At 39.0% G+C, this 25015-nt stretch overlaps 1 protein-coding gene across 5 annotated transcripts in view; it reads left to right on the top strand.

Annotated features, from left to right (window-relative positions):
• Positions 1-25015, top strand: part of LOC119852892 (putative RNA-binding protein Luc7-like 2) — a 58309-nt gene that overhangs the window by 4154 nt on the left and 29140 nt on the right. Inside the window, exons 2-6 of one of the 5 annotated variants that reach the window (XM_038394921.2) lie at positions 7293-7363; positions 8513-8586; positions 9010-9104; positions 21753-21851; positions 24396-24506. In XM_038394921.2, the coding sequence (XP_038250849.1) occupies positions 8523-8586; positions 9010-9104; positions 21753-21851; positions 24396-24506 (369 nt within the window). In that variant the 5' untranslated portion in view covers positions 7293-7363; positions 8513-8522. Of the gene's footprint in view, positions 1-7292; positions 7364-8512; positions 8587-9009; positions 9105-21752; positions 21852-24395; positions 24507-25015 lie in introns of those variants that run through there. The other 4 variants (XM_043502501.1, XM_043502512.1, XM_038394949.2 and 1 more) reach the window with 4 other exon arrangements.

The raw sequence follows: 25015 nt of genomic DNA, 5'->3' as shown, positions 1-25015 counted from the left end.
ATATAGAAGAAACTATTAAAATGAGTTGAATAGAGTAATCTTTACAGCTGTATAGGTTACTTGTGTAGTTTTAGATCACGAGCATTTATAAGAACTGCAATCTATGTGGAAGCAGAGAACAGACAATTCCACATTTAGTCTGTAAATGGAAAACAAAACCTTCTCTAAACATAACGTGTTAGGATTTAACCACCTCATCATGAGACTCTCAGGACTTCTTAAGCTCTTGAATACATTTAGTCCATATGTACGTCATTGGTGGGGTGGAGAACAGGCCAGCACTTCTAGTACTGGATGCATGCCATCGATTTAGTTTAACCACTGCCTTTGGAGCCTTCAGTTCAATTCCTGAACTGTGGTCCGCAAAGGACCTCTCCAGTCATTGCTCCAGCTCTTTCCCCTGACTCCTGGAAACACGCAAAATATCATTTCATAATGAAGTCTTCGGCTTCCACTCTGATCCAAGTCTCTTAAATTTTGTCTTTTGCACCAGCTGTTTCAACACTTCAATCAGTGCTTACCCATGGTCTTTGTCTATTTGTCTATCTGCACTTCACCACCTCTGAAGCAGCTTTGCACGTGTCTCATATTTTAGGCACCTGTTTAGTGTCAGTGCCGATGGTTTTCCTGGAATTGGGAACCTGTCTTTAGCACCCTGGTGCTGGCATTTGTAATGCATCTGCAGTATGATTTGAGCCTAATATCTCTTGGAGATGTATTTTGTTTTTTTTCCTGAAGGACATAGGGAGCCAGGAAGACCACTCTCAAGCTTCAAACCACATCCTTGCAACAGGACTATTAATGACAAATGAGCATATTTGTTACATTGTCTGCGCATAGAATCAACCACAATGTTAAAGTGTGCCAGATATATTGGCAGATGTCACGTTGGGCTCTAAGAAGACATGAAGAATGTCTCAAACGCATCCTCCTGGCAACTCCAGAAATTCATGTTCATCTGACATGAGTCTGCGCCAGAGTGCTTCAAAGGGTAAATCTTCAAGGCAGAAGCCTCAGTTGGTTGAGACATCTGAATCATTTGACTTTGTGTCTGTGCCAGTCCTTTTGGCTCAAATGTAGCACTTCTGTGGTCAGCTCAGTGAAGCAGCCTAGTCATTGAAGTGTCCCGCGCCATCACCTTGGAATACAAGTGCCCTAACAAGCCTTGTCTCTGTCATACGCTGGAAGTCTCAGCTTTTGAAGTCAGTGATACTGGGCTCCAGTCAGCTCATGAAGTATTAGAATGCTGACAAAGTCTCAGTCTCCAGACTTAAGTCAAGAAGCCTCAAATTTCATCTGTGTTCATGTTCTTGAGATGGAGTTAGTGATTCAGTGATCCATTATACGTTTGGATTTGATATTCAATACAGAATGGACAGCAAGCTCTTCGGCCTCGGTCACCTCTGATCCAAGACGCACATTCTCACTAAAGCATTCATTGAACTCCAATATGCAGATGAGTGGACCCTGTGCGCCCACTCAGAAGACTATCTTAAAAAAAATCTGAGGCCTAAAATCAACTCAGCCTCACATGCAATACCAAGAAAATAAAAGTACTCCTCCAACAGGCTCTACATCACCAGGATCTTGCTCCCATAATTCAGATCAATGAAGAGACCCTGGAGAATGTCAAGCACTCCCTTTACCTTGGTAGTTCTGTCACAGAAAGCTGACCTTGACAAAGAAATTCAACACTGCCTTCCATGCTCTAGTACAGCTTTCAGATGCTTGAGAAAATGTGTCTTCAAAGATCGTGACATCAAGAATCAAACCAAGCTTCTCGTATTCAAGGCTTTTTTTATCCCAGCTCTCTTGTATGGTGCTGAAACCTTAGCCATGTACAGGGGACACCTCAAGGTTCTTGAACGATACCATCAATGGTGTCTCCGCAAGATCTTCCGAATCTAGTCGGATGACTGATACATCTATGTCCGTGTTCTGTCCCAAGCCAAAACCTCTAGCTTTGATCTCCAACATTGAAGCTTTGATTATCCACCACCAACTCCATTGGCTTCAGATGCCAGAAAATCAACTCCCAAAGCAGGTAATGTTCTCACAACTGAGCCGTGGCCAACAGACAAGGGCCGGGCAAAGAAAGTACTTCAAAGACACCCTCAAAGCCAACATGAAGAAGTGCAGTATTGACATAAACTCAAGGGTTTGGGTTTCCCGGGACTGACCAAAATGGAAAAGGACCTTGTGGCAACGACCCCAGTATTTTGAAATCCAACTGAGAACAGGAAATGGAGAAACAGGAAAGGAAGAAAGAATGCGCTGCAGCCCAACTCAACAATCCAGATCTACCCCATTCCGTTGGGAAATGTCTGCCTCAGTTGTGACAAGATCTGTGTATCCTGGATTGGTCTCATTATCCACTTGCAGATTCACTAGTGATAATTGGCAACCATTTTATGGAAGACGATCATTCTCAAACTCAAAGAGCTTGCCAATTACATGTTTGCCAAACCAGCCAGATCACTGCAGATCCTCCGTGACGCTACCATGAGGTCTCTAGTACCAGCTTCAAACCATTTCTTTATCCCTGTGTTGGGAACAATCAGAGTTCTCAGTGTAGGTGAGTATGTTTTGTATTGTGGCTTGTGCTCTAAATGCACAAAAGTTCCAGCTTTGACACTATAGCTTCAGGTATCTCTTGCACTTGGGGCTACAAGAAAGTTGGTCCTTTTCAAGGCAGTTTCATGGTCACCTTGAACACGTGCATTCTTAGAGTTGTTCAATGGAGCTACAAGTTCAGGTTTTCAGAAAAACTATCCCAATCGCTTCTCCTCTGTCCCTACCCCACTGAGAATATGTTCATGCACCTTATCAGGAAGAGATGCTGCAAGAAATCTAGTACTTCCTCATAGAGCCTGTGAGCCCATGTTCTTAGTTGCTACCATGAACAGGGTGGTCAAATAAGTACCTAGATACACAGTTGTGGCCATTGCTTTGTAGTACCCATGGTGCATCTCTACATGTGACAACCTCAGTGAACCCTGAAATCCCAGAGAAAACAAGCATCATAGGGTCTCTCTCACATTGTATACAGGTAACTGCCAATTCCATGCAAACTATCCTGGGGAAGCCCTTTTCCATATATTTGATGATTAAAATCTTCTTGTAAATTTTCCTTGAGAGGGACTAAAGTCCTTGCAAACTCCAACAACTTTGGCAATGTTTTGTTTAGAATTGATTCAGTAATTTTTATGAAGACCATGTCAGAGTGGCTGGATCTGTTTTGTGTTGCTGTGACGTGGCTGGTGTGAGCTAGATAGTCATGTCAAACCTCACTGAATCAAAGGCAAGTTTGTCTCCCCTGCCTCTCTGATATTTGGCTCACAGACATCATCTTTGTTCTTTCTCCACATGTTTGCAAAACATTACTCCTTAGATTCAGCTATCAAGAGGGAATTACGTTTTGGTTTCTTTGCACTACAGAATTTGTTTACAGAGTAGGGAATAACAAACTCTTCTGTCCTGAAAAGTTTGTTTCATTTTTGGATATCCCGTATCTGAGTTGGCTGATCTTAAGGTTTTTAGCTTTTTTTTTTTTTTTTTTTTTAAATTCTGTTTGTGTTTTGTCTGATGAAAGAAGGTATTTAACCCCTCCCTTATGTGTTCAATTTTGTTTTTATAAACCTGCCTGGTCACATTATTGGTTTTGGACTTAGTGTTGTGTGTTGCAACCTTGCTCTCTTTTGGGACATCTCGTGTACTTTTTACTCTCCAGGAATGAGAATTTTGTTGGATGGTATCTTTAGAGAAGAGATCATTCCTGACATGTAATTCTTTTCTGAAGCTGTAATTCCAACAGGATTCTTCTCACCTGCCCACTGCTCCCTCAGAGTTTGGAGGGTTTTTTATTGAAGTGATTTTTTTTTTTTGGTAGCTTAATTTTACTTCACTTCTTGATGCAGATTTTTAACATCAGGTGGCTTGTTTCTTTTGAGAGGTTTACCTGCTTCATAATCGGGAACTGATGGGAAGATTCCCAGGGCTGTGATCCATGCTCAGTGACTGGCATCCATCTGCCATTGAGGGAGTGAGCTGCTGACTTGTGCTCAGCCCTGCTGCTGCTGCCCTTTAAATAAACAAACCTAAAAAATGTTCAAGAAATTCTCAGCCAGTCTCAGGCTGCAGAGTTGAGACCTAGGATTTAAGATCCTGTTGGAACAACATCTGTATAAAAATAAGATGGTAGCTTCTTGCCTCTTGGGACAGGCTTGGGAATAATGTTCCTTCTTGATACGTTTCATGTTCAGAAGTAAATTTTAAGTGAACTGTTCGTGGCTGTGGCATATAGCTGTCAATCTTATATTCTCAGGGAGCAGTGTAAAGTATGAGGGATACTGTACTTAGAATATATTATTCCTATTAATATATTATGGTAAAGACAGTGTGGTAGGTATTAAACAGATGTCAACTTTTAGTGTGTAAGTTATGAGGAAAAAGCCTAATCTGTCTTGGTAAATATAGCTTAATACAGAAAAAACTAAGTGCTTGATCCTGCCCTCCAAATGCGAAGAGACATCGCCATAGTGTTTGGTTGCATTGCACTTGTGCCTTGGTATTAGAGTTTAAGGTTTAGCACTAAATGGTAATTCCTGCTAGAATATATGATCCTAAAATGGAAGGAATAAATTGCTGTTCATAGTATGTTACAATATTGTGAACAAGAAATAGATTGAAATGAAACTAGTCTTTAATTAGTTATTGCAAAGATGGTTGAAATATACAAACTCCTTGCCAAAATCAGCACTCAAAATGTCCTGTAAATTCCTTCAAGCGTGAACTGAAGGAAAATAGTGGATGTTCACAGCAAAGTTTGATTTTTGGAGGGTGTTTAAAATAACTTGTACTTACAAGGATCGATCTTGAGAGCTTACAGGTACTAAGTGTGCTCTTAGCCCTTAAATTTTCTTTAAAGCTCAGCAGTATAATTTGGTCTTAGCTGTTGACTTTTGTTGCTTTTTAGTCAACATTTTTTTTTATTTAATGTAGCAAAACAGTTTTCTAAAATGACTGTTGCATTATTACTGCCATTGTTTGGGGTCTGGTCTCTTCCTGATGTGTGTATTAATACTAACAGGGATGTTGTGTGCATGCATCTCAGGAAATGAGATGGATAAGCATAGAAGCATCCTTGAGAATTGGCTTTTTTCCTGAATAGCTTCATTCCCATTTAAAGTTCTTCTCCCGCTCACCCCTAGTATAATACGTCACAGAAATATGGTTTGGGTCAGATATCTTGTATAAAACTGAAGCTGCTATTTCTTTAGGTGAATTAAATCAATCCTTTTGAGTTTCCATATAAATCCACTGTCAATCAACATAAACAAATAAAATCCAATTGGGAGCACTGAAATGGGTCATAATAGAATAGATGCTGATTCCTGTAACACATTAATACATTAACGTTTTCCATTTTTAGTAAGTGTAAGCCCTGAAGATCAACCACGTAATACTCTGCAGGAGCAAAGTTAAGAATAGGGTTGGTTGGTCATTTGACCAGTCCAAAAATAATTGACAATATCTGACTTGTCAATTGACCAATATCAAAAATAGTCAAATATTTTAAAAGACTAATTTATTAGAATAGTAACAAAAAAAGAATAAGGCTTTGTGGTCTCCAGTAAGCTTAGCCTCAATACATATGTCTAATTACAAAAAACAAGTTACTTAACTGAGTTATTTTATCTCAGAAAAATGTGAAACACAATGGAATCAAGGTTTTAAAAAAAAAGGCAGTGTGGTGCAATCAAAAAGCTAGGCTACAGCTTACAGAGGGGTTTAATTGTATTTAATCAGTTAAGATAATTTTAAAACACTTTAAAAATTATTACTACTTGCATTTAGATTTTTTTCCCTTGTGAAAACACAAGGTTATATTCATAAATATTTCATAGGTTTGTTTAGTGACTGTTTTCATATGGTAAAATATTAAAGTGAATGCTGTGGCTGCTTAATTAAATCCAATCAGACCAAGAGGAACATTCATTTTGATTAGTAGAACGCTTGTGAACCTTGGCTTATTCACACCCAAATCACTTGGTTATTGGAAAGCTCTGGGAAGGAACAGCTGCTATTGCATTACAAAAATAATTCTCAGAAAGTTTCTCCCTTTGCAGCAGACTGAGTCCCAGGCATTTGGTTTCTTGTCTTTCTCCCCTCTCACATACCTTACCCAGCAAAGGCACATAAAAAATGAGCCCTCACCTTCTCGTAGCAGAAGGTCATCAATGGGTTAGGAGTAAACTACTGTGACTGCATCTTCTTTTATGACCTGCCAAGACATCTGTGCAGCTTTGGGACAGCACCAATTCACAAAACGCTTGAGACAGAGTATTTTTATTCAAGGCATCTAGCTGTGGAATGAGCTCTCAGATGAACTAACTCAGAACTTAACCACCTTTTAGGGTATGTTGCAAGAGCCTTCTCTTTGAGAAAGCTTTTCTATGATAACAGCAGAGTTGATTTTAAAAAAATCCAAATATATATTAAACCAATCTTTTATAACCAGAGAAAAGAGAAGAACAGAATGCTATATATGTGGATCTAACTTACCCAGGAAACATTTAGGTACTAGAACGAAGACATAATACAGAATCCATAAATAGTGACTAGAATGTAAATGTGGAGCAGTTTCTTAAAGCTGTTGTCACTCATGCATTCATTTTTGTAGCTACACCTCTACCCCAATATAACGCTGTCCTCAGGAGCCAAAAAATCTTACCGCATTATAGGTGAAACAGTGTTATATCGAACTTGCTTTGATCCACCGGAGCGCGCAGCCCCGCCTCCCAGGAGCGCTGCTTTACCACATTATATCCAAATTTGTGTTATATCGGGTCGTGTTATATCGGGATAGAGGTTTACCTCTGTTTTCTCTGTATTGTCCCATCCCTTCTTCCTAAATCTCACATGCTATGTAAATAGAAAGGCAAGAGAGGCTGAGTACATTGCTGATGTACAATCAGTTGTTGATTGTTGGAAAGGTACAAAGAATGCTCCCACTGGAGCTTAGTGACATCTCTGAAAACACTCCTATCTCCCTAGGCCTGAGGAACATAAGTCGTTTAGCTACTCCCCAGTCTCAGTATCCCTCTCATTAGTTCTAGCAGGCCATCAGCTATCTTTTTTTTTTTTTAAACACTCCAATTGGTTTTGTTCATTTGTTTTCATGTACAAGAATCTTTACAGTCAACATGTATTTCTAGATGCTGTGTTGAAATTGCTGGCAGAGTCTATTCTATACAAACTGAACAATCTGGCCCCTTGTTTTATTTATAAAGGTTCAATGTATCTTTGCCTGCCTACTTCAATCTGCAAGGGAGTGTCAGAAAGGCCCCGCATTCGCCGAGCCGTGAGTTATCACTAACTTTTCAGATGTGTTAATGAATGTGGAACAAACGCAGTTGTGTTTTAAAAAAAAAAAATGGACCCCCCAAAAAAGCCTTTTACTGCAGTAGCAGGCGTGATTGAATAAGGGATTATTCTAAATTTTTAGTTTTACAAATAACCTATTAAAACTGAAGACTTAGCCTCTAGAAAACCTATTGTTGAACTGCTCCGAAGCTGTTCTAGCCTGTGAATTACTGGTCTTAAGATTGTGTTGCATCCTACAGGCAAATTAAGTGTGTCTTGTTCTGGAAATTTTCAGTTGTTTAACAACTTGAATGAAGTTCAGCCCATCTGAAAATGTTACGTTTTAGTTTCCTATGCATAGCAGTGATATTTAAAAATGAGATTACATAATAGAATGAAGGGCATGACCATTTTATTGTATAGTTAACAAATGGATTGGGCTTGTTGAACCATTTCATAGATTTAAAATTCTGAGATGTTTCAGGTTTATTAGAATGGAGATGTGACTACATTCATAACTGCAAATATATCCACCCTCTTTAAAGTACTTTGGTAATGGGATGGGAAAAAGTTGCAAACTGAACTCATTGTACTTTTTCTCCAACAGCTGTCCTTGCTTCAGTAATTCACCAGTAGGTTTTCATTTAATAGTGATGTAAGGAGGTTATTGTATTTTAATGAGTAGATAGACCCTGTGAGATTTTGAGATGTTTTATAACTCCTGTATCTCTACAGGAAAAAAATCTTTGCGTGACCTCACTTCCAGAAATGGAATAGTGACTGTTCCATTTTGACTTTTTAAGGAAAACAAATCCTGCAATAAAAAACACCCTCAATAATTGGTTATTTGGAACTGAAATATCCAACCTTGTTCACAGATGGGATTTTTTAAACTTGCAATTGGACCTCATTGTGTGGTAAGCAGGTTGATGCTTCTGCTGTGACGCAGGAGCTACACCATTATGAAAATAGAATTAAAATGCTTCCAGCTCAGCAACATGCAGCAGATGGGGTCTATGACATGGGGGTTGCAAGCTTCTGTAAAAGTAATGTTACATATAGGCAATGTCTATTTGTATGACTGGTTCTTTCAGGTTTCTAATTACTTAATCCATTCTTTTGCCCTCTATTTACCCTGCCCCACCAGAAGTAAGGGGATGCTTTGCATCCAAGAAGAAAGTAATGGAAGAAATGGCAGATGGTGTTCAGTGGAGGCTCTAAGTGTGTATTATTATATGTTTGTAAGACTGTTGTATGCTAACTGCCAAGTACAAATCTATTATGGTAGTTTACACAAAATCTGGAACAGACACCTATATAGCATCTTACATTGATGCTATCCTAGCAAAGTGTTTTTACCTAATACACTGCTTTTTTCAATAAAAAATATATTAAAAACACTTGAAAAAGTGGAAGCTTACAATTACATTTAAACAGCAGCATATAGTATGTAAAAATTTAATACATAGTTAATGTTTGGGTGTGGATTAAAGGGTACTTAATCCTTTAAATTTTAGCTTCCAGTAGGGTTTCTTTGTTCATTTTGGGGTAAAGGAATTGTTAACACTTTGAACATAAAACTTGCAAAAGCAGGCTGGCTTCTCCATTTGTCTAACCTGGAGTATCTTCATTTCTATATTTCAGGGGACACTACTCGTCAGCGAATCAAATTCAGTGATGACCGAGTGTGCAAGAGCCACCTCCTAAACTGCTGCCCTCATGATGTCCTCTCGGGAACTGTATGTAACTTAATCTTGTATTTTATTTACAGAAACAATAACGGAAATCTGTTTTTCTGTTTCAATCTTAATTATGCCTGCAACATACCTCTTTTTGACATTTAAGTTAACTTGACTGTTTTTTTTTAAAATGTCCGCCTTGGTTTTCCCTCTAGTGTTGTGGGATAGTTTGGCTAACTTTGTACAAAGCCAAAGTATGTGTGTGCGTGTGCATGTGTGTGTTAGAGGTTATAGAGAAGGAATGAATGTTTAAATATTAAATATCTTGTAATAGAAGCTATGATGTAAATTGTGCATGAAGTCTCATGTAGACAAAGTAGTGCTTTCCATTGTAGGATCTACTACAGTGACCTCTCCTTCCAGGTATTTTGCCATTTCCACTGATCTTGAAGGAGGTTTTAAAAAAAAAAAAAAAAATCCTTCTTGAAAATAAACCTAGATACCATCACCACCTGTTCTGGCTCTGTTCTGCTTATGTTATCCTGGTTGGTGGTGGTTTTTGCCTCCATATGCTGAGCCAGAGGTTCCTCTGCTTACTCTTTCCTGGATGGATTTTTTTGTTGTCATCTCTCCCTTTCATAACTTTTAAATATTGAAAGGTATCAGGAGGGCTTAGCCTGGTGGATTTCTGCAGCATTTCCCAAGTAGTAGAAGTATTATGACTCAGAGTGATAATCAAAGGGTGTGCCACACATAGACAGCCCCCCCTCCACCTATTCAGTAGCAGCACTGGAAAAGGTTTTTGAGGGGCCACCTGAATTTTTTTTTTTTTTCATATTTCTTCACCAATTTTCTATGCCTTCTCTTTTCATCATTAAGCATGTCCTTCAGAGAGATTTTCCTAAATGGAGCTTGGAAACAATGTAAGGACTTGTTGGAAGACAGAAGAACTGAAATTAGTAGATTTGATGGATAATTCACCTGTCCCTCAGTGTATTTCCCAGGTAGACATGGTGACTGGTTCAGTTTATCTTAATTCCTAGGGGATGGCCATAGAACCTTTTAGGGCCCTTCTCCACAGTATTCTCAGGTGCACAAAGGGCTCACAGAATACAAATACACAGATTTACCCATTAGTAATCCTTGTGTTCTCTGTACTCGTGATCTAGGAGTTGCAGCTCTATCCCTCCCTTCTCTGAAGTGGCCTTTACAAAAGCAGAAAGAGAAGAGAATGAGAGAAATTGAGGAGAAGGAAAAAGGGCAAAATAAATAAGTTATGGGGCTGATTTGGAGGACTTAGCTTTTCTCCTAACAGTGTGGAAGGTAGTGGATTCTAAGCAGCTGAACCTGGAACAGAAAGAACCATTTACAGAGCACATCTTTAGCTTCACTGGATTACACAGACATTTGTGTTTCAACTCGCTTTCCTCATTTCCTAAAACAGGCTCTTCCTTACTTTAGCATAACAAAGTTTTGTCCTGGTTTGGAAGAGCATTGTTATCTCTACAGTCAGCTCAACAGCCCTCCACTCCACCTCACCCCCCAAACCTTCTAAAAATGTAAAGCAGTTGATCCTCAAGTCACTGACTCACTTCAAGCTTCGTTCTTCTTTAGTCATGTTCAGCAATCAGACTTTCTGTAGCACTCCAGGAATACCATGGGCTAATACACTACTTCTTATTCTCAAATTTTTGTGTGTGCTAGCAGGTTAGAAAATGATGGTGGTCTATGTATAACCACATGTATTGCTCCACCTTTACCCTCTCCTTAATTCATTATTGTAGGAAATATGAAGAAAGGGGGTACGGGGGAGTTAATATCGGTTGGTTGGTTGGTTGGTTGATTGATTTTTCTGTCCATGATGTGATATGATTCTCTGCAGATTCCTTTTACTGTCAGTAGCTGGGATAGGTATGTGGGCCATAACAATACAACATTCAGATGCGTGGTGAAACCCTATATTGCTCAGAAAATCATTTCTCCCCCTTCCTCCCCATAAATCTATAAAAAGGTTGTTCTGACAAGCACCTTCCTGGCCTAGTTTCCACTAATATATAGATGAGCTTCAAAGTCCTATACTGATCATAAAAACTCCCTATTTTTGGTGTGGGCCAAACTTCCTGGTTCAAGAAGAATGAAAAAGCTTAGTCTATTTTCAAATGTGTGCGTTCTCATTAAGTGCATCGAAGACTTCTGCCTTTTTCTGGACCTCCCTACTCCAAATGTTGCATTGTTAGATTATTTAATGTCGAGTTCATCTCTTCTAACCAAGGCACCTCAGGAGAATCAGTCCCCTCAAGACATATCTCCGTATTTCTAAATGTTTTTATCAGCAACACTTATTCCACCTCATTCAAAAGGAATCCTCAAGATACTGAGAGTCTCTCACAGTGTAGCTCTGAACCCAACGAAAAACTGAGTAACTTATTCCCTTCATTAGGAGCAATTGGAAGGGAATCCCCCGAGGCAAGCCTTTGTTACCTATCCTGTGTCCTGCTGTTTACTGAGAAACCTTCTTTAAGAGCAGGAGTTCAAATAAACTTTCTCATGGTTCTGGGAAAATAACCATTTCAGGAAGCCTACAGCACTATTAAAAGGGGAACATAAAAACTTGTAGTTTGTCTGACCAATTATTGCCCTTGAGAAATGTCTCCATGAGATTCTGTAGAATATTATTACAGTCCATAGGAAAATCATGATATATCTGACTTCCGGGTAAGAATCAAGAAAGGGTTACCAAACTTTGAGTCCATCAGAATCTTCTGGAGGAACAAATTCTCTTGTTCACAGCAGCATATGTCCAAGGTCAAACTTGTATATTGACTGGTTTTTGCGGTAGAGGATTGGGAGTTCAACCACAAGGTTTTTAAGCTATTAGTGGCCAGATGGAGTCTCCTTTAAATTGAGCTATCTGTGACTAATCCCATCAGCAAAGTGCAGTTTTTCATGCTACATACACACAATTCCTCTCCCCCTGCCCTGTTGACATTCTCTCTCTCACACTCACACACAGAGAGTCAACATTCATATGAACACAAGACAGAGAAACACAGTGGGGGGCAGACCTGTAGGTTTATACGTGATCTTGTCTGGCTTAATAGCCAAGTGGCCAGAAGGTGTTAGTCATCCTGATTTCTTTTTTTACCTTGACTAGGGTCTCCCTGAATATTACATACGTTGGCAGAAACCCTGTATGTAGACTTTCCTGAGGATCAAAGACCATTCATAAAGTTCCTCTGAATAATCCAGATCTCTACATGTATAACTTGGGATCCATAGTGATAGTGTTTTTGAGCCATGGATGCTCTAAGGAATTGCTTGATTTCCTGTAATACTTTGAAAGGACTTCATTCAACTTCTCAGAACTGTCTGGAGAGGTTGTTTTCCTAGTGCTTTCTCAGGGGATTAACCTGTTTTGGCTGTCTTTTCAGATGAAATTCCAGATGACCTGTAAAGCTTCTGTAAATTCTAAGATGGAATTTCAAGAGAGTTCAAGTCTGTTTATTAGAAACAATGTACACAATTTCTTCTATTTCCTATTTTTGCATCCTCTTACGTCTTGCTTCTCCAAAGCAATTTCTTAGGACGGAGCTTCTGTTGGGCATTCAAAGTAGAGTAATGGAAGCTAAACAGAGTATTTTGGGCTCTGTCAAAGACATCCTTTGACCAGAGGACAGAAGCGTTAACCATATTTTAACCCTAAAGTCCCTTATAATACTGGCCATTGTTTCAGCTAGGAGAATATCTCTCTAGTAAGTGACCCTACATGCAGACAAGGTGGTTTTCAGACTTTATTTCTGATTTTGCCCCTACAAAGACTATTTCTGCATAATTGGATGAGCACTCCAGCTTTACTAGCTGCAAACATTCAAAAATAAGTTGGACCCCAAATCATGAGTTGCTTAAAAATCATGAGATTTCTAATTCTTTTGGTTTTGAGCCTTTAGAATTCACATCTTCAAGCTTTTCTCCCCAGGCATGAGGGCAAGAAACTATTTTTTTCTTGTGGAAGCAGAGATTCTTGCATACTCAAATGATTCCAAGAACAGTGGCTTTAAATTAAATTAAATAAAAAAGAAAAACCCATCAAGTATTGCTAGTCTCATGACAAAATCTTGAGAGATGGCAACATTTTAGATCGCTATTCTCTTTCATTGCTAATCCTTCAAACAGGTTGGAATATCAACTTCTATTGTGTGTGTGGTTAAGGGGTATAAAACTGTATTTGGTATAAAGCCATATGCTTTAAAAAAAATGATTTCAAGGCCGATCAGGAGCTCCTGAAAGGAAATAGTGCTCACTCCACCAGTGACTTGCCGGATTTGCAAGCAGGAAGCTACAGTGCTTCATATGACTAAACCAATAGCTTTGAAAAGCCTTCTGTTCATATCTATGGCAAACTACTAAGCCTTAATATTTGTCTCTTACCTGCTGTTTTCATATGCAGAATTTCCTAGCCTTCTCTCAATTTTGTCTAATAAAACAAATGCAAAGCTCTATCACTTATACATATAGTATATAAATGGTCTCACTATATATCAGATATGCTCTTGCTTTGATTGGGGAACAAATAAAACACTCAGACGCAAGTGGATCTTCTGCTTCTGTCTTCCTCTTAGAGCAATGGATCTTTAAAATGTACATCTCCCTCCATATTTTTTGGAAGGGAGTTTGTACACTTCTGCCCATTTCCCATAACTACTGCTTAGAGTGATAAAGAAAAGGAGTACTTGTGGCACCTTAGAGACTAACAAATTTATTTGAGCATAAGCTTTTGTGAGCTACAGCTCAGCTCCTTTTCTTTTTTGTGAATACAGACTAACATGGCTGCTACTCTGAAACCTGCTTAGAATGATGAATCCTACCATGGAGAAAGGATAAAACTACTTTTCTTGCCTGTAGTTTCATGTTTTGAATATAGGATCTGCTACTCTGGCCAGACCCAGGATATTATGGGAGATTCTGTTGATGACTGTTGAGCTGTCACTCATCTGGGATGTGAGAGACCTGAGTTCAATTGACTGCTCTGCCTGATGAGGTGAAGGGATTTGAACTAGGGTGTCCTATATTGGCTCTCTTCATCAGGTAGAGTGGAGAATGGAACTCGACTCCCAAATCACACGCGAGTGCACCCTAACTACTGATCTAAAGCTTACAAGAGAGGCTCCTCCTCTGGTTGTTTCGTGAATCCTTTCCTTTTGCTTTTCTCAAAATGCCTGAAAGCCTAAACGATTTTGGGACAAAACATTTTGTTTTGACATTACTGCAATGTTTAGTGTGTTTTTTGTTTGTTTGTTTTGGTCAATAGTTTGGTCAATGAATAGTTTTGGTCAACCTGAAACTTCCTTTTTCCTTGAATAAACTATTCATCTGAAAATTTTGCCCAGCTCTACTTTGAAAGCCACTGCATGGATCACACACTCAGCTGTGTATATTCCAGCAGGAGAAGCTGGCAAGGAGAGGGGGAAGAGGAACTTATATACTCTAGTATTAGGAACAGTGGAAGTAAGAGAATAGATCCTATTTGAAAAAGTTAAAATTAAGGCTAAAAAACCCCCAGTGTATTCTGTTCTATGTGAATGTCTGTTTACTCAAAGCAGTTTTCAAGTTCTTTACAGGTAATACTATATCATGCTGTAAGCTGTAATATATTAGCTATCATGGGCCACAGAAAGTGACTCCATATAAAACAATGTCTCTCCTAAACCTGATTTTGACATTTTCCTCTTTTCTCTGACAAAAACTCTTCTTTCAGATTGATATTTTATATATTGATGCCCTGCTCCTTCAATCTGACTATATGGGCACAGGGTTCATCTCAGGCATTATGTGGATGCAGGGCTTAACCCATACATTTCAGACACAAGAGAATTTTTAGGAAGTTTGAGATTAATTGACCCAGATCTTTCCAGTTATGAGTCTTTCAAAATAAAAAAGTCATGTTTCTCTCACTAACAACCTGTTTTATATAAGATTTTTTTCGACCATTTATATCTGAAGTACTTTGTCCTAAAGGCTTCAGACTTATTTTTATGCCTTTTAAGCCCAATAAAAACTAGTAAATAGGCTTAATTTTTCCCTTTTATTAAAAGAAGTCCTAAATTCTTTAGTTTTTTTCCGTCACTAGTATTACAAACTCTACCCATATTAGTGGAGTTTCTAAGCTATAATTAGTGGTATGGCGCTTACAAGCAGCCTGCAGATGTAAGTACTGTGGTGGCCTCTGTGTACTTTACAAGGTTTGCAAATCAAAACCTATAGAGCTTATACATGTCTTTACAGTGTTATGTTTCAGATTTCTGTATAAATAGTGAAATATCGGAATACTAAAATGAAAAGTAAGAAAAATTTCAGACAAATAGTTAATAAAGATAAGGTCATTAATACATAGGTAGGGCCCTTCGTTTTCAGTTTTTATTTTATTTAAATTTTTCCTGGGATTTATTGGTGTGTGTTACCCAAAAAACAGGTGCAAATCAGTGCAAAAAACTATTAATAATTTTTCTGGGTAAATACTGGGGTTTATTTTGGTGGGCGGAAAGACGAGGAAAAAAGTATTCAGTAGATTAATGCTTTGAATTCCATTCATCAGTATGGTTTGCTGCAGAACTAAAATAATGCCACCTCTGAGTTTTTAAGAGTTTAAGTTTTTAACAATATATCTCCAATCCCCAAATAAAACTTTTCATTGGAATAAATAGTTCACTGTTGTAGACTTAGAACTATTAGCCTATAAATATTTATATTTAATAATTGGGCTACCCCATTTGCAGTGCATACACTCCACTTCATCCTTTTCTCCTGTTTTTGTTTTGTTTTTTTCCTGTTTTGTGTTTAAACTTTTGAGTATTTGCATGCGTTCTGAAACATATTCTGACAGATTTTCGCTTTCTTCTCATTTTAGTGTGTCAAATATTTAAACTATTATCTACTAACAGCTTGAAATTTGTACGTGATGGGTGTGAGATTCATCAGTAAAATCAAATGTATGTGCACTTCAGAGCTCGTGTGCGTGCCTGTTTGTTTCGAAAAGTAGAGCGAAAATCAGGAAAAAATGAATAACACTTTTTGTAAAATGTGGGAAATTTTTGGTAAAAATCCAGTTCAAACTGAAAATGAAGGGATTTATACATAATTTATAAATATATGTTCAAGAAATTATTAAAATGTTGTTTAAAAAAAACCCCAAATACTAAATCCTTGAAATTGAGGAAATTCACTTTTGCTTCCCTGCAATAATCTTAACTCTGCCCCCCTTAAGATTGACCATACTTCCCTAACAGATACTCAGGCATGCCACAAAAATACTGCATGTTGTCTTGCGAATTGCTATCCCATATACAACTGATGAACCTCTTATGCTTTCTTTTTCATTATGGGCTAGAGAGCACCTTGTCTCACATTTTGCACATTCCATGTGCCTACCGTAAAGTACACTGTGTAGGTCTGATCCTGCAAGATGCTGAATACCTTCAACATCTCTTGAAGCCATGGCACTTAACACCTTCCAGGAGGCTTGCAGGATAGGACCAAATGGCTAGAGGCTCCAAATTAGCAAGATACTTAAGTACATGGTTAACTTTGAGCGCATGAGTAGTTCTGTTTGATTTTAACAGGACAACTCATGTTGTTGAAAGTTAAGTACATTCTTAAGGTTCTTGTTAAAATGGGCCAGAGCTTTGACTACATTTACTTCATTTTCCCAGTATTGGTCAGACTCCAATCTCTAGATGACTGGCCAGAGCTCACACTTTAGTATTTACACAGCTGGTCTGTAAAATCCTAATATTGCAGACACCCTTGCAATACTGGCCTGAAATCAGCCAATGTCTGATAGAGTGGGGAAGGATGGTTGCAGGCTATGTCGTAGTGAAAATCTATAATGTTGTAATTAATGTATTCCAAAGGAAAGTATAGATAGGGGAAAGATTAAAGGGATGTGTGGGTGTTAATTCTGTGGGGAAACGTGGAACTCTAGATAGGTATTTTAAATCTGATGCCTAACTAAAAATCTAATGTTCTTTACAATACTTTAGGTCATGAGTCTTTCCAGTTAGTAAGCTCTCCCACAAAAAATAGATACTCTGCCCATTCACATCATAAAATAACTTAAATCCACATCAGTCTCCAGGCCCCTCCGGTGCCTACAAGAAAATATAAGCTTTGCAGCATATCCAGAAGACAAAAAAATATTCTGGCTCTATTGGATCAAAAAACAGAGTGAATTCCATAATAGAGGACACCTCAAAAAAAAGCTCCCTTTCGTGCTCCAGCTTGAGTATCTCGTCTTCCACTGTGGCAGTACAGAAGAAGAAAAGATGCAGTACCTCAGATACCAAACCATTTAAGACTTAGGTTGGTTTTTTTTTTTAAAGTCACCTTGAACTTCTCCCAGAAACTTACCAGGAAGCAGTGCTGCTCCTGGAAGTATTGATGTTATATGCTGCTACAGTATGGCTGGCTCATTATACGGCCATCTATATTGTGCACTAGCTCCAGTTTCTGAATAGTCTCTTTGCAACCCCCTGTAGTGCTCATTATACCAGTCTTGTCTCAATATGGCAAAGAAGTGAATGATGATAGCAAGGTCTGTAACAGAAACAAAATCTCACTCTAACTAGGTCCAGATTCTTGGAAAAGACCTGTTTAGCTACAGCTGTTAGTTAAAATTCCAAAAGCAGCTCTGAATCATACAGTTCCAAAAGTGAATTTGGGGTACAAATGGTGGATGCTCTCATTCAGGGGTACATATACTCATCTTTCAGTTGCTATCCCCAACCCACCATCACTGCTTCAATCTTGTTTTAATTAATACTCATCAAGCTTGCCCACCATCACTGCTTCAATCTTGTTTTAATTAATACTCATCAAGCTTGTTCTGTCTTCATAAAGACACTGAGTTTATTCATTTCATTGTACCAGCTGGATCTAATGTGATTGAAAAGCTGAGCATACTGAATTCAGTGCAATCCATATTTCCTAACTAACTCTGAGGGCCTCATGTACATATTATACAGAAGGAGTGGCAAAACTGTTACCTGAAAGAGCTTATGTGTAGGATCTCTTAATACAGATTAATAGTTATCTAAAACATGACTGACTTGGAACTAGGAAATTGGAGGACTTGAAAAATTGCCATTTAATCTGCTTCCACCCTTTTGCTGACCTTTTCAGAAAAATGGAAGGTTTTACATATGTGGATAGTTGGCAAGATTTGATGACGAGCAATAGTTTCTGAAGCAAGAGCTCCATTGCAGGATGTCATTTGTCCTTAAGGAAGTTTTTTCCCTTATGGATATATTGATAGCCTCCAATTCAATATTGCCACACTGGCCTTTGCTAGCGAAGGGCTTGCATCCGGTTTGCAGTGAGAGAGTTAGGAGATGCTGTGGTGGAGGTGAAGAACTCTTCTTTGTCTCTTGCACTGTTCCTGCATGTGACTACAAATACTCTTAAACGTTTGTGATCAAATTCAGCCAGGGACTTCCAGTGCTGTAGCCATTCTGCTTGTCCTTTACCTTCCTCTGTAAACCATCATGACTTGTAAGGGTGAAGTTAAGAGGACATTTAAAGGTCACTGTATCAATGATGGAGCACAAAAGGTGGTTGTTCAGTCCCAACCCTTCAGTAGTGGCCTGATGGCAAACAATATATTACTTCAGAGCCATCTGGAACTTCAAGTTTCATCAGCCTCTAAGGCATGGACAACCACAATATGCTCTCTGTCCCTATGGGAAAGAGGTGTCCTGACCTCAAATCACAGAAGATAAAAGATCTGTCCTGATAAACATTTTCTTGCTCCATCTCCAGTCCCATTCCAAATACTTGACTACACTGTATCTGGCTCTGTCAGCTGATTTGCAAACCAATTTTTACAGTGCCCTAGTTGTCATGGCACCTGATATCCATGAAAACCTGAACCTATGCAGAAGTCATTAACTTCAGTGAAGTTACCAAACATTGTCAGCCTTGGTGCCTGAGCACAGTGAAGAATCCAATCGGTTCAGCAAAGGCCTTTTTGGTGTTTCAGAGTGACCAGTGTACCAATATTAACCTCATTCCAAGAACTGAAAATCAGATGACCGCTTATAACGATCTTTTAGGGCTGTAGACCTCCTACATGTAAATGTGGCTACAACAAGTACAGCCATACCTCCTGCCTGAGTTCCCTGTGTCTTGTTCTGCACAGTCTACTTTGCTGAAGTCTGTTGAACCAACAACTATATCATCATCTAGCCAGGTTTTGTTTGGGTCTGCAAAGCTTGGTGTAAGAACCTTAAATCTGAATAGTTTCATGTCCAAAACGTTGTTGTTTTTTGATTGCTTTAGTGTTTTAATATATTAACTAAGTATAATTTGTAATTTTCCTTCTAGTCTAATCTTCTGTCTCTGAATTGGAAAATTTTCAAATTTTCTTTTATCATTCCATCTCATGCTGGACATATTTCAGATCTTATGTCAATATTCTTATATCACTTATTACTGCAGATCATCAGATTGAGGTAAAGTTTTGTGTACACCTGGATTGGGGGAATTCTGTCCAATGTGCTGACAAATTTGATAGTTCTTTTAAACCCAGGTTTTAACTCTTAAGTGGTTATAATTTACCTAGTCCTAATTTCAACAATGCTCTAGATACAATGTGCAGTGCTTTCTGAGGCTGCAAGACAGACACTTTTTCTAATGTTGATTAATTACATTTGTCACAACATAATTCATTATTCTCCTCGTAATCAAATCTTCTAACTCCAGTTGAATAAAGAATTGGAATCTGCTAGCATGGTAAGCAGACCTGCATAATAACTTACATGGCCACTAACTCTTACTGGTTTATGTCACCTAACAACATGATTGTCACAGTCCTGTGTAGCAATTATAGGGAAAACTCCAGTCCTCTTGTTACTCTCAGCAATTAAATAAAATCCTAAATGGAAAAAAATACCTTAGATTAACAAGATGAAGAGTATGTAAAGAACTAAAAACTTGGGGTTTTTTTTTAACTAAGAAAGAACATTTAGGGTTCTTTACTTCTCTACAAACATTTTAAAATGTTAAATTTTAAACATACTTTTCACTGATGTGAGCTATTGGAGACTATTCTCTTAAATGTTTATCTTTGTGAATAATTTATAATGCCAGTAATTTCTGAACCTCTGGCAATACATTAGGTATCTTGTTAAAGTGAAATTGTTTTTGACAATTGAAGGCAAATATCAGGTATCTTTCAAATTTCCCCCTGCTGTTAATACTGTGCTTATTCTTAAAAAAAATGCTTTAAACTCGTTTTTATGATTTTATTTTGGTTGTTAAACCAGAGCAGTGACTTATTTCCAGTATCTGACAATGGTCAAGTCTCTTCCATGCATACTGACAGTTGCATGCTTGAGGTCATTTTTTAGCAGGATGGCCACTGCTAACAAGTGGCTTAGAAATTACAAATTATTGTTTCTTCTCAGATACTTTTTATAGTTTATTGATTAAATATTTCTCATTGTTATCTTAGATTGTTGATTTAAGGAAAATTCTACTCTTTTTTTTTTTTTTTAAATGTTATATGATATAGTCAAATAAAGATGTTGGTAACCTATTTTTGTTGTCTTAAGTATTTTCACATGGGGGGAAAAATCAGACACACCTTTGCAGAATCTCATTTAGCATAAAAACATGGTGTTTTGGGTAACACTTTGTTCCTTCTCTTGGTATGAACCGATTGGGTTATGTTTATCTTGCTTTGTCTTGCCTCCTTACAAACTCATAGGTAACTAATTTCATTAGAATGTTATGCTTTATTGTAGCTGAATTTCAAATTAGAAACAGAATTTAACTGCTAGCTGTGTGTACCCTTATTGGCACACTTTAAAAGAATTCTCTGCTTCTTGCAGGTTTTTTCTTTATAACATGTAAATGGGCAGTGGCTCAGTCCATTTCATTTTCTACCTAATTCCTTTTGCCTCTTCCTCTTTCCACTGCATCCTTTTAGTACTTCCTTAGATGAAAGATAAACTATTTAAGGGTCAGGGGTTTTTGTTTGTTTTTTATTTCTCAAGTCTTAAGACATGCACTTAGACTGCTGGTTTGTCTTCGCTCATCACAAAATCTTTGGAAGGAGAGGGAGATTTCAGCCAGACTTTTATTTAACCTGTCCAGTTCTAAACAACGCTTCTCTGTAAGAAAGCTTAGATTGCAGCAGTTTCAACGATGATTAAGACTAAGTCATTTATCTCCTCGTATGGGCCAACAACTGTCACTGCAGATTATCCATTACCCAGTTAGCTGAAAACAGTGTTGCAGTGTCTTGGACCTTTTAAATTGTTTAGGTAAATACAGGATGTCTATTACTTCAATCTTTTTCATGAACTTTGGTTAGTGAACATGTTTTAAACTAGGGTGGGAGATGATGGTTCTCGGGTCATACAGCACAAATAGGATCTGACTTAATGTTAGTCATTTTTCTGCTTTATTTCTTCTGACACCTGCATGCTGTAATCATTCCAAATGCCACATTCTTATTGTAGCAATACTGAAATAACCTGTAGCAATACTAAAATAATCTTATCTGAAGTTCCATTAAGAAAAATGGTTTACTTTCCAATATTTTACAATTGAAAAAATCATACACATTCCACTTATAGTAATATTTCTCCTACAGATTAAAATATACCTCTTCTCCCACTCCACCCCCAAATAATCATTTGTGTCTATTTTCAGAGGATGGACCTTGGAGAATGTCTGAAGGTGCATGACCTGGCATTAAGAGCAGATTATGAAATTGCATCCAAAGAACAAGACTTCTTCTTCGAGCTTGATGTATGTTTTTTGTCTTAAAATACACTATTCTCTTTACCACTGGTTATGCACATACAATAGATGTAACATGCTAAGTATAAAGAGAAAACGTAAACCTTGTCCACAAAGCGATAGATTTGGAGGGTGGGGCTCTTGCATGATTATCTACAAACTACAATGATGGGGGCATATAAATAGCTAAGCACCTAGTCTGGCTAGAGCTGAGTATTGTGTCTGTGGCTAGGCAGTTAAGTTTCCGTATCTGTTATCCCCATACCTCTGGATGTCATCCGACTTTTGTCATCAACTCCTGTCTCAAAACTGATTGTGGTTCATTATAGTGCACAAATGGCTAATCACAAATTACTCATGAGGGAATTCTGCACCAAAAAAAAATACAAATTATGCACACAATATTTTAAAATTCTGCCTATTTTGTCAAAATAACACAATATAATCATGCCAGTTTCAATTATTTTAGTAATTTATTTAAAAATACCCATCAACAAGTAACAATACAGACAATGAAAAAGGTGCAGGAAATGTGTATTTGACAAAGAGGTTCCTTACTAGGCATACAGTAACCTCAGTTATAAAGTCATCCACACCTCTCATTTGGAACCGCAAGTACACAATAAGGCAGCAGTAGAGGTACCCCCTCCCAACCACCCTCCAAAAAAGGCAAGCAGGATAGTATTGTGTTAAATGTACACTACTAAAACGAGGGGGGGGGGGGCTTAAAAAAAAAATTTGACAAGGTAAGAAAACCTGTTTCTGTGTTTGTTTCATTTAAATTAAGATGGTTAAAAGAAGCATTTTTCTTCTGCATAGTAAAGTTTCAAAGCTGTATTAAGTCATCGTTCAGTTGTAAATTTTGGAAAGAACCACCATAACATTTTGTTCAGAGTTGCAAACAACCTCCATTCCTGAGGGAACGCTGAGGTGCTACTGTATTAATATAGAACTTTGATTAATAATTCATTTAAACTACAGTACAGAAATGTATTTCCTGCACCCATCAGAAGCAGTGCAAAGGCTTGAGGGAGTCAGGTGGTAACGGAGGAACAGGGGGAGAGCAATTGCTGGGAAGGAGCCTGGGAGTGAACCTGGAAGGTTGTTGGGTGTGGGTGGGAGAAGTATGGAACAGTTGTTTTTTGGGGGCGGGGGGGGGAATGCAGGGTAGAGTGATAGGGAGTTGGGAGCCTCCACCATGCAGACCCTGGCTGACCCCTAGCCTCTCCCATTCAGTCAGGCACATCTATCCCTGTGTGTCTCTGCTACCCTGTCCCCATGAGTCCCTTCACCCCCACCCTGATTCAGCCCCCACCCTCATTTGTCTCCCCCCCTCCCCCATTGGCCCTTCTGAATCCCAGTCGTGACCCATTCTGCGTGCCTCCGCTCTCTTTCCCTTCCCCCATATGTGCCACCTCCACCTGGCTCTGCGAGCCGGGTGTTGTGAGGAACACCACCCCCACTCCACCCCTTCCATGAAGCCCTGCCCCTTCCCTGCCCCCATTCCAACCCCTTCCCCGAAATACCCACCCCAATTCCGCCCCCTCCCTGCCCCCAGGAGGGGGCTCAGGGAAAGGGTTGGGGAGCAGGCGGGGTGCGGCTGGAGAAGGAGTTCGGGGGCGGGCTCCAGCCTGGCACGCACCGGGGGCAGGGCAGGCTCCCTGTCTGCCCTGCCCCTCTGCTGCTCCAGGAAGCGGTCGGAACCTGGAGGAAGGGGGGCAGAGGGCTGTGTGTGTTGCCCTGCCTGCTCCTCTAGGTACCTCCCCCGAAGCTCCCATTGGCTGCGTTTTCCCATTCCCGGCTAATGGGAGCTGCGGGGGGCGGTGCCTGGAAGCAAGGGCAACACACTCTAAGCACTGGGTGGGGCATGGAGAGCTGCTGGCTGCAGAAAATAACCCTGCGGGCTGCATGTTTGAGACCCCTGGGCTGGTGAGTGACTGCCCTTTGTTTTGGCACCACAGCAGCCCTAGTGAGCAAAAGGCATAACTGTAGCACCTCCCTAACAGAATGTATTTTCTATGGAGAGAAAAAAAAAATTGGGGGGGGACATGAATTCTGTGCATGCACAGTGATGCAGAATTCCTCCAGGAGTAACAAATGTATGTTTCGAAGAGAGGCTTTAGGATGCTATTCTTATCCACAGAATTTAAAGTATGTTTCTGTTTTGCATCTGAGTTTACAGATTATATACCATGGTGGTCATCTATGCTTTGAATAGTCATGTTTGTGAGCTCCTAAGGCCTTATATTCACTGGAAATAAAGATATATTTTTAACCCATGTTAAACTACTACATGTTAATTAACTCTAATTTAGAATCCCAGTGATTAAGCATTTTTAGTTTTAACCCATATTGGCTGGTTTGAGGTAAACTCTAGGCTTCTCTCTGAGGACTTGAACACTGGTTAAAAATGATCCTTTTTTCCTAGTGAAGAGAACCTAAAAGGAGTTTATTAGGTAATTCCCACACATTCTCAAATATGACTTTGCCTAGATTTTTTTGTCTAGATGGCTTTGCTTGTTCTTTCTGGCAGTTAGTCTTTTGATGTTTTAGGCAATGGATCACTTGCAGTCATTCATTGCTGACTGTGACAGAAGAACTGAAGTGGCTAAGAAAAGACTAGCAGAAACCCAAGAAGAGATCAGTGCTGAAGTTGCAGCTAAAGTAAGCATTTAAAACTGTTTCCTGACATGCTGCAAAGCCCTTTTGGACTGCTTAAGGGAATACTTACAATTGGGGTGATTTTCCTCTGTCAGAAAGTAACCATTTCTTATTTAGCATAAGTGCACCTGAGGTGAATTCAAATGAGATTACCCATTAGTGAAATTCAAACCATTTTCATAAGGAAGAAAGTTTAGGCTTTGACAGGCTACCCAAACTGAGGATTTTTGTTTGTGAGAGATACCCTCTCCTCCCCGAATCTGTTCCTAAAATCATTGTTTCCCAAACCTTTTACTAAGGCGACCCACCCAACAGCATTTTGTGTCCTTTTTTTGCAACTCGCCATAACATATATGCACCCTCAATCCTGGCTCCACAACCCTAATCCTGGCCTGGTGCATGTGGGAGTTTAGAGCAGTGGTTCCCAAATTTTTAAAGGTAATTCTCCCCTTCACCACCACCCTGCCCCCCCCCCCCAACTGGGCGGTGCGGGGGAAGAGGATGACATGGGT

Source organism: Dermochelys coriacea, chromosome 1 (genome assembly GCF_009764565.3).
Source record: "Dermochelys coriacea isolate rDerCor1 chromosome 1, rDerCor1.pri.v4, whole genome shotgun sequence".
In the NCBI taxonomy this organism is placed as follows: Eukaryota; Metazoa; Chordata; order Testudines; family Dermochelyidae; genus Dermochelys; species Dermochelys coriacea.
The sequence above is the reverse complement of the archived record's forward strand: the minus strand, read 5'-3'. Positions and strand labels throughout refer to the sequence as shown.